The sequence below is a fragment of the Euprymna scolopes genome, chromosome 35 (assembly GCF_053919585.1).
Source record: "Euprymna scolopes isolate OS-2025 chromosome 35, ASM5391958v1, whole genome shotgun sequence".
Classification (NCBI taxonomy): domain Eukaryota; kingdom Metazoa; phylum Mollusca; class Cephalopoda; order Sepiida; family Sepiolidae; genus Euprymna; species Euprymna scolopes.
In genome coordinates, this window is record NC_136516.1 from 39,613,015 (window position 1) to 39,633,320 (window position 20,306).

General features: G+C 35.9%; 1 protein-coding gene across 3 annotated transcripts in view; it reads right to left on the reverse strand.

Annotated features, from left to right (window-relative positions):
* The window catches only part of LOC145259828 (uncharacterized), a 299,932-nt gene that overhangs the window by 173,977 nt on the left and 105,649 nt on the right, over positions 1-20,306 (reverse strand). Inside the window, exon 2 of one of the 3 annotated variants that reach the window (XM_080117652.1) lies at positions 1,485-1,541. The exons of 1 other annotated variant lie outside the window; for it this stretch is intronic. In XM_080117652.1, the coding sequence (XP_079973778.1) occupies positions 1,485-1,541 (57 nt within the window). Of the gene's footprint in view, positions 1,542-20,306 lie in introns of all 3 variants that reach the window. One more of the 3 variants, XM_080117651.1, reaches the window with a different exon arrangement.

The window sequence follows — 20,306 nt, forward strand, 5'->3', positions numbered from 1 at the left end:
CATAGCACTATATTTAGTTGTTCATACCTAGAAAAAGGGTCAGTCAGGTCAAGTGTTTGATTCTTTTTTTTTTTAGAAGTGGATAAAGACCAGGTTACTGGAATCTAGAATTCTATTGCACATAGATGCATGCATACATACACATATACACACATTTACATTATATATATATATATATATATATATATATATATATAAACATGCATATACACACTAGTGTTGGGATGATTAATCAGAATCAAAATGTTTGAGGGGGGTATTGGAATCGGTATCGGAAAAATCTTTGCCAATTTTCCGATGCCAAAAACGATTCTTTCAATCGTCTTTTTTGTCTGTGTTTAGGACTTAATGTTCCATTATTGGTACTAATAATTAAATAATTTTGAACTATCAGCAAAACTAAAACCTATAGCCCCCACTCCCACCCCCTTACCCATAAATGAATTTTTACGTTTCCCAAAAAATATAAGCATCTATTACACAGGTATTTACGGCAATCCGACTTCCGCCCTAAAAAAAAAAATTTTTTTTTTAAATTGCTAAATATTTAAACATTGTAAAAGAATCATAATCAATAATTGGATCAATAATCAATAATCAGGAAAAATATTGAAATCGTCCCATCACTAATGCATACATATATCAAGGCTTTCTTCAGTCTTGACAGACTATGGATACCCACTGTAAGGGTACCTGTGTGTGAAATTTTTTGTGGTAAGGGTTGCGCAATCTTCAACCACACGTCTCCTGAGTCGACATTGTTGAATACCAGTGGCAAGTGGAGGTTCAGGACGACTGGAAACAATGCCGAGATAAGCGGAAAGCACATATAGCACCTAGAATTCCCAAATGGTCATCCATCTGATAATATAATATACATACATACATCTGATACTAGCCAGGCTCAACATTGCTTAACTTCGGTGATCTGACGAAAACCGGTGTGTCAACGTGATTATGCCACACATACATACATATATACATACATACATACATACATACAGGTCCTGGATATGACCTTAAACTATATCCGATAGTGAGGCCCCAGCTTGCAGGCCTTGGGGAGTGTGGAGCCACCCTTTAATTGCCATTGCTCCCAGGTCCACTCTGACCCGGAGTGGTAGCACCTGTTAGGGTCCCAACTATGGGTTAAATAGAATACGACTTAAAAAACAAATACACTATATTAAAAAATCGTTCTCCAAAATCACCAGATTCGGCATTAAATAACCTGGAAAGGGTTGATATGCCGTAAAAAAAACAACCAAGCCATACATACATACATACATACATACATACATACATACATACATACAGAAGCAAGGTACGAGAAAGGTGCCCTCTTTTAGTTGTTTATAAAAATGTATTTTTTTTAACGTTTTCTTGACTCTTTCAAATTATTAATCCAGTCATCAGAGAGAAAAAAAGGGCACCTTCACGGGTCAAAACACGAGCGCAAATATTAACGAAATTCTTGTACCTACCTAAACAGAATTCCGGACAGATGGAAGAATTTGAATTTTGACCATTCGAGAAGGAATCTAAAAATCAAAGAGACCAACATTTTATCTTGGTGGAAGAGATTTCACGGCGAAAGGGGCCAGCACAACAACGATCACGAGACAATCCACTACTATCCATTTGACGTGGTGATGGGGGAGGAGTGGAAGACATTGTAACAAGTGAGACACAACCACGACTTTTCCAAAAGCTGACTTAATCAACGTTTATTTCTGTAAAGCTTTTTTTCCTATACATTTTCACGAAAGAGGAATACAAACAATCCACTACGATTCATTTTACTGATGGTGATGGTTATTTAGGGGAGGTAATTGTTTTACCTTCCTAATAAAATATGTTTAAAGAACACTGCACAAAAGAACAACAAACATCTTTTTAACAATGACGAACATTTTATTTGTAGCAAGAACTGGCAGGTCTGACTGCAAAAAAGGAAGAAGGAAATGGAAATTTCTTTTGAGGTCGTCGTCGGTCAGTCAGTACTGTTGTTGTCTCCAAATGGAGGCTGGTTGGTTGTTTTTTTTTTTGTTTTTTTTTACGGCATCTCAACCCTTTTTTAGGCTATTTAATGCCGAATCCAGTGATTTTGAGGAACAAATTTTTAATAGAGTATATTTTTTTTTTTAATAAATTGAATTATTTATACAAAAGTACATTTTTACCTAAATGCGAATAATTTTCCCTTTCACCAATTTGGTACTCCCAAATGGGGTGCAGCATATATAGTTTTTTTTTTTTTAAATATAATTATCCATTGACACGTGTTTCGTCGTCTACGATATATATATATATATATATATATATATATATATATATATATATATATATATATATATATATTACAAATAACAGATAAGTAATTCGAATAATCGAAATAATAGAACATAAGTGATAATGGTTGGTTGGTTGATTGGTTGGTTGTTTTTGTTTTATGGTATATCAAACCTTTTCTGTTTATTTAATGTCAAATCCAGTGATTTTAAAGAAGTTTTTTTTAAATAGAATATACTTGTTTTTTTCAAGTCGGTTTCTATTTAACCCATAGTTGGGACCCTAATAGGTACTACCACTCCGGGTCAGAGTTGACCTGGGAGCAATGGCAATTAAAGGGTGGCTCCACACTCCCCAAAGCCCGCAAGCTGGGGCCTCACCATCGGATATAGTTTATGGTCATATCCAGGACTTGTCTCCAAGTGAAGGCCGTCAATGCTACAGCAAGATGTCCGGTGGACAGGGGGGCGAGAGAGGATAGGTGTTGCTAGGTTGAAGATCCGGTTCTGACTGACTGATGTTCCCTCAAGACTTTTTAGAGAGCAGATGAATCAATGCGCCCTGTTAGCTAATAGGTAAGCCTGTGACCGAAGAACTCAGAGGTTGAAGGGGTGGGGGCATTGATTCATCAGAGAAAATATTTCCTGTACCTGCTACATCATTCTCTGCTTAACCGGATTAGTTGGGGACGACACAGTACTGACTGATCGACGACGGCCTCAAAAGAACTTTCCTTTCTTTCTTCCTTTTTCGCAGTCCGACCTGCCAGTTCCTGCTAAAGTTATACAATTAGTCGCAATTGATTGACAAGACATTACAACAACTAATACACAGCTAAAGCAGCCATATTATACCAAAGCTGACTCAACCCTTTAACGCCAGAGTTATTTTGAGAAACTTAAAAAATTGCATTTTCTAATCCAGAAAGTGTAAAAAAAAACAACCCGAACACAATTCTGGTGCTAGTGCACTTATTGATCCGCGCTATTTTTAAAAATAATATTTTCAAGTTTAATTAAAGTTTTATAATATCTGGGTTTTATTTTTATTATTAAATTTAAGGTTAAAGTACAGAATAAGTACAAAACACCCTCCTCGCCCTATGTTAAGAATGGTTTTCTAAATAATAACGCTATTATTCCAGCACGGATCAATAAGTGCACTAGTACCACAGTTTTTACTAAAAATTTTATTAATAACAATAATAATGAAAGAGGACCGCATGGTCCTATCCGTCATATGACACAAAAAATGAATCAGCACCAAATAAGTTAACTCACAAAAACAGGTGTAAGTGCCTTCTGCAAGAACATATCTATCATATACAATTTATTAAAATAGTTATCTCCCCTTGGTTAGCAGCCATAATGACGTAAATGTGTACACTTTCGCAGTTAAGTAAGTAACGTACGAACGCACGCACACTTACGGCTGTCCAACAGCTGACTGAAGCGTGTGCGACCAGCTGTGTAGTATTAAATGACGCCACAAAACTTATTAGAGGCGTAATAAACAGCCTCAGCACCCTCTGCAATGTGTTCACGTTTTTTTTTTTTTTTTTTGAAAGAGGACCATACGGTCCTTCTGGGCGTTAACGGGTTAATCAACGTTTATTTCTCTAAAGCTTCCCCCCACACACATGTTTTCGTTACGTCAACAAACAGGAATACAACACAGAGCAGTCCATTTTGATGGGGGGGGCGGTTATATAATGGGTCTCAATTCACAAGACATTACAACAACGAACACACATTTACAGACGTCATTATTATACCAAAGCTGACTTAATCAACGTTTGTTTCTCGAAAGCATTTTCCCTAAAAAAGAAACAACAAAAACAGCAACAACGAAAAACACAAAAACAAACACTACCAAATACACTACACGAAAATGCATTACAACTCATGGTATAAAGAAAAACTTACTATTTTTTCTTAGATGTAGAGTTCTACAATTGATAGCAATTAATTCGCAAAATATTTAACTACTAAAACATATCTACAACCCCGATTATTATACCAAAGCTGACTTAATCAACGTTTGCTTCTCTAAGCCTTCCCCCCTCCCCATATGTTTTCATGACATGTCCAAATAGAAATACAGCATCCAATCACAGGGAAATCCATTACGATTCATGATATCAAAAACAGCTTGCTATTTTTGGTACTTATGTAAAATACGGACCGTGCTGAAATAATAACGTTATTATTTAGCCCATCCTTTAGGCGGGGAGGGGAAGGCGTTTTGTAACTATTCTGTACTTTCACCTAAAAAATCAATAAACAAAAGATAACGTAAACATTTAACTTGAAAATCCTATCTAAAAATAATACGGTTGATATTCTGTATTATATATATTTTGTTTTGGTAAACTGTTTTCCTATTATATTTCATTCATTGTATATAGCAATTTATTTCATTCATTGTATATAGCAATTTATTTCATTCATTGTATATAGCAATTTATTTCATTCATTGTATATAGCAATTTATTTCATTCATTGTATTAGCAATTTATTTCATTCATTGTATATAGCAATTTATTTCATTCATTGTATTAGCAATATATTTCATTCATTGTATATAGCAATTTATTTCATTCATTGTATATAGCAATTTATTTCATTCATTGTATATAGCAATTTATTTCATTCATTGTATATAGCAATTTATTTCATTCATTGTATATAGCAATTTATTTCATTCATTGTATTAGCAATATATTTCATTCATTGTATATAGCAATTCTTTTTGTTTAGAAGCTCAACGTGTGTTAAATATAACAACAGAGCACACATAAAAGAACTAGGAGTGGTGCCCGGCGTTGCCCGGGTGTTTGTAGGTGGAAAAGAAAAAAAAAGATTTAGTAGGGAGGTAGGCTCGAACCTGAAGCCTTGAGGCAAAGTCGGAACAGAAAGCCTGATAACTTACCACGATGCTAAGATAGCATAGACGTGAGGATGGTTGAAATTAAACGGTTTAAAAAAAGCAGGTGGTTAAACGAACGTCAACGTCTGGTTTTCTAGATCAAACATCACGCCATAGAGAAATGAAATCACAGCAAGAATTTTGTAACATAAAAGTCGCTGAAATAAAAGATAGACGCGACTTCGTTTCGTAAATCGGAGATATTATAATCTAGAAAGTATATAAAAAGTTATAAGAATCAGTGACCCCCCCCCTAAAAAATCCTTTGGCGGACATACAAAAAAACAAACAAACAAAAACACACACACACAATTTCGCTTCTATATTATAGATAACAGTATACTTACATTCCAAGATCCAAATGCATATTTTTCATGCAAGCATTATATTGTCATGTAGTTTCTGTATCTAAGCAAAGTATTTCTACTTTTTTTTTTCTGACGAGTATAAGCACAAAAAGAGACGGTATGGATATTAACGGATCTGTAAAAATGTACTGAAATTTTAACATGCTGGAGGAGGAGCTGTTTTGCATGAAGAATAAATATTTGGAGTATATAACTATACTGTTAGTCATAAATAATGAGATAGTTATTCACATGTTCTGATGCACTATTGCACTATGGCTCATTAGTGTAGCACTGACTATACTAGAATTTGAACCGACAGCCACAAAGCTTGTAGTTGTGTGCGTTGGATAAGTATTTTATCTATTTTTATATGCGAGGTTATACAATTGATAGCAATTAATTCACAAAACATTACAACTAAACACATATATAACATCTATTAATAGACCAAAGCTGACTTAATCAACGTTTACTTCTCTAAAGCTTTTGTACTATATATTTTAACTAGCCTGAGTGCCCGGCGTTGCCCGGGTGTTTTGAGGTATGTGTTGTGAAAAAAAAAAGTGATAGACCGACAAGCTCAAACCCGTACTGCGAAGGAGGAAAACAACATGAAAAAAAAACCGGAAGTCAATCCAAAAGAGCTGATGACTTTCGAAAATATCGGCGAAAAAAAAGCGACCTATCCTTGTAGAAAAGTGCCCAGTTGAGGATGAAGGAATTAATGTTTTGGGCCAATTTTCCGATATTTGTCGTCAGAAGGGTCGCACTTTAAAATGATACCGATATCGTGAAAATCCGTCACCTATTTCGAAAGTTTTAGATATAAATACATACATGATGATTGCAACGTCTTGTCAGACGAGTGCCACTCCCTCAGACATTTAAAATCCATGAGCCCAAATGCCTGAGGGAGTATCTATACAAAGATGATGTTACAGAGTCTTAGCTTTGTACGACAGCTAAGTCTGTCTCTCGGTTCAAAATGTTGAGAGCCAGCAACAAGCAAGAGCAAGATAGCCAGCAACAAATTAAACTGCAGACCAGCTTAATGCGGGTACTGGTCTTCCGCTTTATGTTTTTTTTTAAATCAGAGATTTGCTTCTCCCAGAAAGGTTGCCTTCACCACGGCTTACGGGAGCCCTCTCCACCCCAATACACATATACACACACAAATATACACGGTGCTAGTTGTCCGTTGACCCAGAAAAAGAGTTCATTCGCCCTTACATACATACATGCATCCATCCATACATACATACATACATACATACATTTAAACAGACAGGTGAGATGTATATCATAAATAACACAATATACATTGTCAATTTCGGACTTAATTATGCTTATACTGTGGTGACCTACCTTATACCATCACTGTATGAACTCTTCCTGACTCCATGAATAGAATCGTTATGACCAATCAGAAGTGAGGAAGCTACTACTATCAACTCATAACTTCTGTAATTTCTGCTAATAGAGTTTCTTGTTAATTACCTTCTCTTTGTGTATTTTTTTCGATAATGTATCCGATACAAGTTCGAGTTCTCGTCACATGTGTTGTAGTCTAAGACTGCAACACAGGTGACGAGAATTCGTGGAGATTTGATATCTGTCTGTCTGAAGCTGAAACTGCACTCTTACTTCTATTCTCTATCTTTTACTGTTCAATTTCTTTTACTAAAGTGTCGCCCTTTATCAAGGATAAGAGTTAAATAACCGTTATCCTTGAGTGGCCTGCGGGTCTTGATAAGTGGTGCCTCCTCAGTAAAAGAAAGTGTTAGGTGGGCGGTTAAACAATATCGTGGTGATTGATTATGATGCTAGGCAGAAATTGATTCTTCAAGAGGGTGGCTCAACAAGAATTTATTTGCATTGGACTTGATAATGATCAGGGCATAGTCAGTCCAAAAGCAGCCAAGCGGTGTTGTGTTCAACAGACAGTCAGTTTTGGGAAGTTTTGTATAGTTTTATGCAGAGATAGAAATGGATTCCAGGGTGGAACAATAAAGTGTCACCCTGAAAAAAACAATACTACAGCTAAATTTTTAAAACTTTTATTGAAAAAAATCAATTCAGGTAACTTGATTAGGTAGTAGAGCTGACAACTATTTAATGTAGCCACCTTCAGCCTCAATCACCGCCTTGATACGGATCTGGAACTCCATGCCTTTTTCATAAGCGCCAGCAGGAGCTTGACAAATCTCAGCATATGATGGCAATCAGACTGGCTTTGGTGCTGTGGGAGGTCATGTTGGTGATATTCTTGACATACGACCGAACGAAGTAGTCTAGTAGGTTCAGGTTAGAGAAGGAGGGGGGGCAGTGAGAGAAGGGTATAAAGTCGTAGTATTCCTTCTGAAGCCAAGCCTGGGTCTCTTTGGACTTGTTGGCTAGTGCTGAGTCCTGCTGCTACACCCAAGGGTTGCCTGTGGCCACTTGATTGCACTAAGGGATCACCATACTCTTCAGCACATCCGGTACACTTTGGTGTTGACTTTCAAGCCAACTTTGAAGATGTGAGGTGTTAAGATGTGGCCCTCACTTGAAACCACACCAAAGGCCATAACTGTAACCGGAAACTTTGTTTTCATCACGTTGGGCACACCCCTGTTATCCGTGGCAATCAACTGCTGCATTTTGAGGGTGCCAGCAATGGTCCTGTTTTCATAACTTGGATCGGTTGAGAACACAAGTTGTACAGCGGTGAATCTCTGATCTCGCTCGTCGAACATTGTGGTCACTTTCAGACATGAGAGAAGACGTCTATCACTCTTGAGATTTGTACACAACTGGCCACTTAGTAGATGGTCTGCATCAAAAAAAGAAAACCGGTTTTCATCAAACGGAAATGGAATCATGTCTTTTCTATGACGACAATTTTAGCGTTCCACCCTGCATTATCTTTAAATGCTTAATTGAGAGAGAGAGAGCAAATAGTGTAGTATCTGTTGTCATGAGACCATGCATTACTTTTTCCTTGGAAGGTAATATATATGTCCATTAATCATAAAAGTATCCTCCCAGGTATTACCATCTCATTCTAAAATGCTGTTAACTATTTTTATTTTATAATTCATAGCACAACATCGATAATTGACTGCATACAGCCGGCAAAAGGTTAGACAAAATATTATTCGAAAATTAGAAATAAAAATCATATTGGGTTAAAAAAATCGATATTAACCTAATTATATATGCTTAGCTAATCTGTCTATCTATACACAGTAGAACCCCAGGATACGGTGGCCCAAAGATACGTTTTTTTTTTCTGGTTACTATGTGCAATATTATGTTTTTCCGGCCCCTGATTACGGTATTTGCCCCACCTTACGGTGTTATTTATAATGTTATGTGTATTACATACTGTACTGTATTTTGTTACTAACTTTTAATACGTATCCCGGGGTTATACTGTATATATAAAAGAAGTGAGAATGTGTGTGTGTGTGTGTGTGAGGACATTTATCAATCTTATATACTCAGCAAACTTTGGATCTACAGACTTGAAATTTTGTATATAGTGTATTCAGACATATGGAAAACTTTTGTAATCGGTTTTCATACAGAAAAAGGCTGCTAAAGGATCAAAATTCGAAAATTGGTACATAGTGGGGAGAGTCATCGGATTTTTATCTGTTTGTCAACTGTTTCATGAATGCGCATGCATGAATCGTTCACATGGCATATTACTTATGTTAAGAATATGTAGGCTTGAAAACACTTTTTAAAGATCCTGTCATGCTGGTCGTATGGTTATCGTACTTGACTCACTGTCTTTAGATTTTGGTTTTTATCTCAGCTCGAGTATTTTTTTTTTCTTATAAGAAGTGAACTATTTAGAAAAAGAAACATAATACATACATGCACACGTCCCAGCTTCTTTCCGCTTTTTTTTTTTTTTTTTACTTCATTTTTTTAAGGAATTTAACGTTACGTTTAATACCTATGGTTCTGTATGCATATTTTATGACCTGGCAACGCCTGACGACCTGCTAGTGTTATAATATAATCATATTTTTTTTCTAATTCAAGTTACACAATGTATATTAGCCTAATGGATGTGAAAAATTTTCTATAGTGTTTTTTGTGACCAAGTGATATTTTTTTCAAGGAATTAATTCCTATTTTAGTCACGTAAATTCTTTTGAATTAAACACAAACGACGTCAAAGTCGTATTTGTGTTTCTCCCTCGACGAAACGTTTGCTTATTTTTTAAGCAGAGAAAAAAGGAAAAATAAAAGGTCGGCACTCTTAACTCTCAACGTTGCGTTGTACTTAAGAGGCTTTTTCTCTTTCATAAATATTTTTTTTTTATTATTCAATTTTCACCCCAAACAAGGCACAGTGCCATTTAAGACTAGGGGGCTACTATCGGGGTCATAAGTTGTAGGGGTATTATGAAGGGAGATGAGTAGCAAGATGTTTGTTCACATTACATTTGAGCTTCTGCATGTCAGTACAGTTGGGAAAGCAGAATCCCGGAAGGGAGTTCTAAAGTCTAGCTGTTCTGGGGAAGAAACTATTGTAGTAAAATACTTTCTTACACCTAGGGATCTCTACTGTGAAGGGGTGGAATTTAGCTACTTGTCGGGTTTGTCGGGGGTATTTACGTTGAGGGGGTACAAGTGCTTGTAGTTCGTCAGAGCATTCTCCATTAAAGTACTTGTAGAACAGACATAGGGATGCAAAATTTCGTCGATGGGACAGCGGTTGAAGTTTAGATGACAGTTCAGGACGTATCAGGTTAGCGATACTCTTTTGAACCCTGTCAAGGAGTGAGAGACAAGTAGCAGATGCACAAGCCCAAATGTGACAACAGTACTCCATACATGGGCGAATGGTAGCCTTATAGAGGTACAGGATACTTTCAGGCATGAGTAGCTTTCTAGCATGGTAGAGAGAGCCCGCCTTCTTTGCGGCAGCCTTGGCAATGTTCTCAATGTATTTATTCCAGTTCATGTTCCCTGTAAACGTTAGGCCGAGGAGTTTAAAGGAAGTACTTTCGGGTAATGTCCTTTAATGCCCTTTTTATACTTGTCCGACCAGCTTCAGGGAGGCATTCAGAAAAAAAAACATTTTTTTTAAATTTCCTTTCCTTGTAATCTGATTGGATGAAAAGAATAACATTCTTATGACGTAAGATGCCTTAGATGGCGTCCGCACGAATAACTGAAATTTCGTTTTACCGAATTTGCGTGGGCGTGCAAAGAAAATGTACGCACAGCTGAAACGATGTTTATACATCCACGCGCGCGCAACTGGGTTTTACTATTGAGGCAGCGCGCCATTATTTTGTTTTGGAGTAGATTCGACGCGCGTGCGTCGGGGCTACGATAGTTTTCAAATATACACTCCTCACATTTAAACATCTTATTTCTGGGTCATGAATTGCCCGTAGGATGTTGTATTTTTTCCACATGACAAAGTGAGCATTGGTTTAATTCCGGGGCGTATGCTGGTTTATGTTCGATTTTTCTCCATTTATTTTTATTTATTTATTTTTTTATTATATTTTCACCCCAAACAAGGCACATTCCCACTTTGATGTAGGGTGCTACTATCAGGGACATAAGCTACAGGGGTACTATGTGGGGAGTTGGGCAGCACGATGTCGGTTCACGTTACACTTGATGGAAAAAGGTGTACCTTTTTCTTTAGGCTCCCACACCCGGGTTGCTAATGCTATTTTTATCCTTGTTTAAGCTCTAAAGGAGCTCATATGCGCATAATATCTTTGCTTAAATGGGCCTTGTGTCATGCCGATATATTTTCCGGTATGCTTGTCGATTGGTCCGCTATTGTAGTTTCATAAACAAGGGATTCAGCTTTACAGTTGCCCCCCCCCCAATGGGCACTTATTTTTGGTCCTGAGTTGACTATCTTTCCTATTATGACATTATAGACTTGATCGATGGTGCTGTCGAGTAACTTACTTTCACAGTGTTCCTATTACAGATTTTGTGCAGCCTGTGCTTTTCTGGGAAATGCTTATCCAGAAGTCTTAAGAAAAAAATGTCCTACTCCAGTTTTTGTATTAAGTGAGAACGGAACTAAGAACCAAATTATATTCCGTCTCCTATTTTTATTTCATATTTATCTTTTTGATCCTGAGTCTGTTGGAATTTTATTTTTCTACTGAATACACTTTTATGCAGTGCCTCATTATAATATGGCGCTGCTTGTTCGAACACTTCGACGTTCAAAGAAAGTCTTGATATTCTTTTGCTAATATTAGCCACCATAAGTTGGTTCTTACTTCCGTATTTACAAAGAAAATTTTAATTGAAATTAGATTTTAAATTTAACAAAATTTAGTTTTAAACTTAAAATCATCACCATCCGATAATTTTTTTTTTTTTTTTTTTTTTCACAAAACGAGAGTTAACCGTGAACTCGTGATGTATATATATTTCCACTTCCGGTTATAAAATAGACGAGTATTGGCTGAAGAGAGCATGATATGGATATCTAAAACGGTCCTAATTATCGGGTTTGAAACCGACGGTACCAATGACTTGTCTTATCTAAAAGTTTGTGTACACAATATATATATATGGTGTCCGTAAAGTTACTATACAGACACCCTGTAATATATTAACTATTAATACAAATATAATACAATAAAACAATAAGACTGTATAGTAACTTTACGGACACCCTTTGTGTGTGTGTGTGTGTATATATATTATATATATATATATATATATATATATATATATATATATATATATATATATATATATATATATATAGGATTGTTTATTTATTTATTTTATAAGCGATTCCGTGGTATTTTTTTTTCACTTCTTGAGAGCTTAAAAGAAAGAGGTTATCTTCTCTTTGTTTGCATTTTAGTCGCCCCACATTTTTTTGGACGTATTGCTTGTAATTAATTTTATTATGTAAATATTTTTAAAAATATTTTTACGTGCATAACTTAATTTTAGGCATGTAAAATTTTTTAAATAATTATTTCAATAACAAATGATATATATGTATGTGTGTTTGTGTGTGTGTGCGTGTGTGTGTGTTTTCAGTAAAGATTTCAAAACCAGAAGATTTATTTATTATTATTTTTTTTTTTTTTACATAGAAGTCACTACTTTATAAGTGGTGACTCCTATGTAAAAAAAAAAAACGTGGATAAGAGTTAATGGGGATTCATGTAGCAGATGTCTACGTCAGTATAGTCTGCTATTGGTCTTGAGAAATTTTAATCACGTGATTACGGTGTAAGACAAGAAAAATTAGTACACCTTACAAGAACCGCTTGTTATGGAGTCAATACAAAAACACGAACCGGAAATGAAACGAAATTAAAGGGTATTTAGCAGAGAAGCCAACAAACGAAAAAAGTACGAAAAATCACGATTACATCACAACTGAATTTATTTACTCACGTGTTTACTCAACAAGTGTCCCAAAAATCACAATTGCACGTGAAATTTTTCAAAATTGAAAAAAAAAAAAAAAATAATAGCGCAACGGAATTTGTTTTAATTTTTATTTTATTTCTTTTCATTCCCGGTTCGCGTTTTTGTACTAACTCCATAACAAGTGGTCCTTGTGAGATATGTTAATTGATCTGGTCTTACACCGTAATCACGTGATTAAAAGTTATCAAGACCTATACTTGGCGGAGTCATCTACTACACTAGTTCCGGTTAATGAATGTAAGGTGGTTGTTTAGTAATCGTTACTCATAGCATTTTCTTCATATGTTAATGTAGTAGGTCTTACACGTGTTCCGTTGAATAGCGGAAATTCATCAAACAACTCACCAGAGATAGATATGTGTACCTTAAATAAAAGCAAAAACAGTTTGAGAAGTTTATTTTTTCCTTAGAATAAAAAGGATAAGGCAAAGGAAACAGAAACGTTCGCAAAATCATAAGAATAAAAAAAAACTCTTACTTATTATAGAGTATATAAAACACCTTTCCGAAAATTTAAAAAAAAAAACGGTGGATTCACCGCCCACTAGGAGATACAGTAGAACCCAGGGATACGGTGGTCATAGAATGCGTGTTTGTTTTCAGGTTACGATGTGGAATACGAGGTTTTCCGGCCCCTGGTTACGGTATTTGCCCCGCCTTACGGTGTTATTTATAATGTTATTTGATTTATATGCATGTGTATTATATACTGTACTGTATTTTGTTACTAATTTTTAATGCCGTATCTCGGGGTTCTACTATATAATTTCGTAGCACCATATCTCATTTAATTTTATATATACTAGCATTTTAGCCCGGCGTTGTTCGGGTGTTTGGAGGTGTATGCTGAGCAAAAAAAAAAAAAAAAAAGAAAAAAAGCGGTACATTTTTTAAAACTTTGACCCCTATTATGACCCCTTAACATTTATTGTTTTGGGCTCAAATCAAGTTATTAAGTTAGATCCATGTTCAAAAAACCTATATCTACAATTTCAAGTGTTTAGACCAAAAATTGTCGGAGGAGTTCGGTAGAGTTCTCAAAGGTCAAATCGTTGAACATTGACCCCTTAACAGCCAAATTTCTGGCCGAAAACCAATTACTAAGATACTAAGATATTCCTAAATGTCAGTATCCTGTATATAAAATTCAGAGTCTGTAGACTTAAAATTGACAGAGTTATTGCGTAGGGAAATGTACACACACAGACAGACACACAGACACGTTCACTTTTTATAGATATATAGATAGATAGATAAAGAAAGGTAGTTTGCTTGAAGCTGGTAAATAGATATGGAAAAATATAAGAAGGCTATAGCAATGCAGGGAACCGGTTGTTGTATCGGCGTTACATATAAACAAAAATGGACAAACGAAAGGTTTTATTTGTTTTGTTATTTTATTTAACTTCTTATATCAAATTTATTTTTCAGCATAATCGCAATGCAAATCAATAAATATGAACTTACTTTTACGAGAGGCGTGCAATAAGTAATGCCCCTGACCCACTTCCAGTTGTCTGATCTAGCTGAAATTTTGCATGTGCAATGATTTATATCTCTAGGGGTTATGTGGCAAATTACAGCTCTGATCTAATTATGGTTTCTGTTTTACAGGTGTTTAAACTGAGTCAGGTGTGAAAGGAGCCTGTTGAATGTCGAGCAGTAATCTGGTTTTTGTATTTGAAAGGACGCACACCACAGGAGACTTTTGATGAAATGAAAGAAACTTATAGTGATAATACCCAATCATATGACCTTGTAAAACGCTGATATCGTGAATTCAAACATGACCGGAAGTCTGTGGAAACAGCTCCCAGACCTGGTCGCCCCCCTTCTGCCATTGATGAGGCATCTGTCCGTCAAGTTAAGGTTGCCATTTTGGAAGATCAGCGCATTACTATTCGCCAAATAGCCCAAGATGTCAAGATTAGTACAAGGTCTGTGGAAACTATCATTCATGACCATTTGCATATGCATAAGGTATCTGTCAGATGGATTCCCAGGTTGCTCAAACCATTCCAGAAGCAAGAACACATCGAGTGCTCGTGGATGAATTTGGAGACGTGCCAAGAGGATGAGTCAAAATTTTTTCAAAAGACTGGTTACACAGGATTAAACCTGGGTCCATCACTATGATCCAGAGACCGAAGCCCAGTCAATGCAGTGGAAGCACTTGAACTCACACCCTCCAAAGAAGGCAAGGGTGCAACCCTCCCGCTGGCAAGGTCATGCTCACAGTCTTTTGGGACCAGGACGGAGTAGTGATGACAGATTTCCTGGTAAAGGGTACCACAATTACAGGAGCCTATTATGCTTCACTTTTGAGGAAATTAAGGGAAGCTATTAAAATTAAGAGGCCGGGCAAGATTAGCAAATGTACCCTCCTCCTGCAGGACAACGCTCCGGTCCACAACTCGCATGTCGCCAGATCAGAAGTACGGGCGTGCGGTTATGAAATCCTTCCCCATCCTCCCTACTCTTCTGACCTTGCGCCCTCTGACTTTCACATCTTCCCAGCCATGAAGTTGTTTTTGAAGGGAAAGTGTTTCCAAGATGATGCACCCTTGATTTATGAAGTCACATCGTGGTTGGAGGACCAACCTGGGGTGTTCTACAAAAACGGTCTCCAGAGCTGCATTAAACGATGGGAGAAATGCATAACTCTGGGTGGTTCCTATGTAGAGAAAGACTAATAACTGTGCCAAGTTTCGTTGCTCTACTCCTATAGGAAGTGGTTCAGAGGCATTACCTATTGTACACCCCTCGTATATAACCGAGATGGTGGATGTCTTAATATTTCGAGAATATATCTCTTTTTCAAACTTGACCAAAGAATTTTTCGTTTGACCATATTTTTTTTCATATGTCACGCTAATACAACAGCAGGTTCCCTGCATATCTGTAGCCTTCTTATATATATATATATATATATATATATATATATATATATATATGGTGTAATATTGATCGTAATAACAGGTACCGAGAAAGAAATAAGCAAATAAAAATATATTGATCGACTGAATTTTCGTCAGGGTCTTTCTTTTATTTATTATCATTGACCCATTTCCACAAAACACATCAGGCGTATCTTTTAAATAGTCCTTTGTTTTTTAATTTTTTTGTTGTTGTATTTTTCACTTTGACACAAGGAATAAAAAAGAGTAAACTAATATTCAGTTTTCAGTGAGATTGTGTTGAACGTTGAAGGTTCAATACTTGCTACGAATGATACGAAGAATGTAATTATAAATTACTTATGACTTCTATTCAATCCTGGCTGATGGGACGAGAACAATCTAGCCTCGTGGATCAAATAAAGACCTCCGTTTGAAATTTCGTACAGATTTCTGTGTCCATCATGAAGATTTCCAGGGTTCGACAAAATATGCTTGAAGAAGGTTGGAGGTCACATCGGCCAAAGCGTTAGTAGAATAACATCCAAGAAAAAAAAAACAGTCGTCCAAATGATGCATATCATTTTAAAGACTCAGAAGATATGAAGACATTCAAAACATTGAAGAAACCATTTTCGGTGCCGAGGATTTATTTTAATTTTTTTAAATGGAAAATAAATTCAAATATTTCGATCGAAATCGGACTTTTCTCAGTGAATTAAACTTTGTTTTTTCTTTTCCTCATTAAGGTTAAACACCGGCGAATAATGGCGACTAACGGTACTAGTTCCCTTGTAACTAAAAATGGTATCAATGTCTATTCCAATCGTAGTTTCCACTGGCACGTGTATTAGTTAATAAAAAAAATTCTACACTTAATATATATATATCTATAAAAGTGTAAATCTGTGTGTTTGAGGACACTTCTCAACCTATATACTCAATGGATTTTTATTTACAAGCTTGAAAATTGGTATATAGGATATTCAACCATGTGGAAAACTTATTAATCTGTTTTCACTCGACAAAACGAGCTCTCAAGGGATCAAAATTGAAAACTGTACGTAGGGGTCGTCAGTTTCGTATCTGTTTGCTGTTCCACAAATGCACATGCGTGAATGGTTCACATGACAGATTCATTATGTTAAAAATAAGTAGGTTTGAATACACTTTTTAAAGAAGTGTCAGACCGGCCCAATGGTTATCGTACTGGACTCACAGTCTTTGGGTTTTGATTTCGATTTCAGCTCGAGTATTTTTTTTTTTTTACTTAAAATAAGCGAACTGTTTAGAAAAACAAAACAATACTCGCGTGGACATGTTTTAGTTCCTTTAGTTTTTTTTTTTTTTTTTTTTTTTTTACTTCATTTTTTATAGGGTTTTAACGTTACGTTTTTATGCATACAGTATTTCTCTTTATAATAAGTAAGAATTTTGCATTAATTAAAATATAATATTTTGGCGTACTTTAGGACCGAGCAACACCGGGCAGCCTGCTAATATATATATATACACGGCATAATCCCATTGACATACCGGTTCCTGTTAGATCACTGAAGTTAAGCAACGTTGAGCCTGGTCTGTACTAAAATCGGTAACCATTCGGAAATACCAGGTGCTGTATGCGCTCTTTGCTTATCTCGGCATCATTTTCAGTTGTCTAGCACTTGTCCTTACCACTGAACTCAAGCAGTGCTGATTCAGTAGAGGTGTGGCTAGGATTTGCGCAACCCTTGCCTCACATTTACTCGTGCAACTACTCTTAAACGGGGGTATCCATTGTCTCTTGAGACTGAACGGAGGCATCAATCAATATGGTATAATCATGTGACGTTAGATCGCCGAAGTTAAGCAACATTTTGCCTGATCAGTATCAGAATGGATGACCACATCAGGCGCTGTATGTTAAAAGGAGAACGTGAGCTTAATATATATATATAGATGGTTAAATAACATCACTGATTTGCTGGTTGGTTGGTTGTTTTCGGCATATCGACCTTTTTCAGGTTATTTAATGCCGAATCTAGTTATTTTGATGAACGATTTTAATGGAGTATATAAGTCAGATTCTATTTAACCCATAGTTGGGACCCTAACAGGTACTACCAATCCGGGTCAGAGTGGACCTGGGAGAAATGGCAATTAAAGGGTGGCTCCACACTCCCCAGGGCCCGCAAGGTGGGGCCTCACCATCGGATATAGTTTAAGGTCATATCCAGGACTCACTAATTTGCAGGAATATGGTACAAGACACCGGTAGGAGGTAAGAGAAACTAGAGACTGGCATACTGGATAAAGTATTTGATAAAATTCAGTTGAAAGGCAAACGTTTTCTCAAGGTTAAGGTTCAATCCTTAGTACAGGCGATAATAAGAATATAATTACGGATTAAGGTTGATGAAACGACAATATGCTACCCTCGTAAATTAAATAAAAAGTTTCTATTCCAAATATGGACTCCAGTAAGTTTTTACATGAACATATCAATTCAAAGTATATTCAACCAATGAAAATCATGTCAAGTTCCAGAAGTAATAAGTTCATGTGAAAATAATAAACTGGCGCGAAGTTAGAAACTCCTTTATAAAACCGAGGAAATACAGAGTAAAGTCCAGAATTCCCACGTCGGCCAATCCTTCAGAATCACGGCAGAATGGATTCTGTAAAGTCATGGTTGACAGAAGGAAAGCACCTTGCCCCCATGGATTAAATAAAGAGTTCCGTTTAAAATCCTGTGCAAATTGCAGAGGTCGACAGATAGATCCCAGAGGTCGACAAGATACACCTGAAGAAGGTCGAAGATTACATTGACCGAAACGTTCAAAAAATAACACTCAAGATGAGAACAGTAGTCTGAAAAAAAAAAAAAAAAAAAAAAACTCAAAATAATACGAATAATTCTTTATCCTGTTTTCTTTTCTTTCTTTGTTTTTTAATGGTTTTTAACGTTGACACACCAGATCAAAGTAAGAACATAATGAGCTCTCAGTGACAATCTTCTGGAGGTTTATGGTTCAATCCTGAGAGGGTGCAGCACTAAAAATTTAATTGGGAATTACTTTGGACTTTTATTCAGTTATAGCTGATGGAACGAAAGCAAGCTATCACGCACACCAAATAGACAGTTCCGTTCAAAATTTCTTACAGGTTTCCGAATTCGACATTAAGATTCTCAAGTTCGACAAGATATGCCTAAAGAAGGTCGGAGGTAACATCGACCGAAACGTTATATGAATAATCGAAATAATACAGATTTAATATATTTCTTTGCTTAGTCGAAACTTTTTTTGTTGTAATCTTCGAGGTGTTTTTTTAGACAGCAGATAGATGAACAGAGATTCAACTTTTAAACGTTCACTAGATCTCACGTGCAACAAATGAAATGTGCACAGTGAACGAGGCATGAAAAAAAAAATAATTAAGTTCAGCATTTGCACCCCCTCGCCATTTAGCCCCAAAAAGTCCCCAGCAGACGTCAAATCCTGGTGAAAATGAACAAACGGTGCAATTTTAGGTCTTAACATATGTAAATTTGAGTTTTGCACCATGCAAAAAAAGAAATGACTAAGTCCATCATTTTTACCCCCTCCATTTAGCCCCCAAAGTCTCAAAGGCCTTAATATATTTACATTTGTGATCAGCACCATGCAAAACTGCTAAATAGACATAGACAGAAAATTTTGGACAAATATGGTAAAACAGTCCCACAAATAGAATATTTTTATTAGACCTATAAAAAGCTCCTATAGCACAAACAAAAGTTATTACAAAGTATAGATAAACAAAATTATATAGAAATTAATTAGTTACAACTTTTCAGAAAGTTTTATAAAAATCCAAAGCATCAATTTTTTTTTAATAAGCACAAAAGTGTCAATTTTAGCCATTTTAACCCAAAAGGCACTCATAGGATGCAACCGGAGTTTTCTCGGAAAATACGTTATGTTACTTTTTTTACTCATATCATGTTTAATGTTTGTGCAAAATTTCAAAAAAATTCCAAAGCATAGTTATTGAGAAAAGTGTGGACAGATGAACGGATAAATGGACAAGGGTGAATTTACAGGTCCACCTTCCTTTTGTCGAGGGACCAAAAACCGTATGTCCATTAACAATATCGATAAAAGAATGGCTGCTCTCAATACATTTGATAAGGAGATTTACAACGAAATATTATTTAAAAATAACTATTTATATCTAAGTTATTGTATTTTAAAACGTGCTTTTATGGGACTCTCATACTTACATATTTTCATTTTATAGTATATATGTTATTTATTTGTTTTTTGTCTTTGTGATACGTTTTGAATAAATTGAATTATTTATACAAAAGTACATTTTTACCTAAATGCAAATAATTTTCCCTTTCACCAATTTAGTACTCCCAGATGGGGTGCAG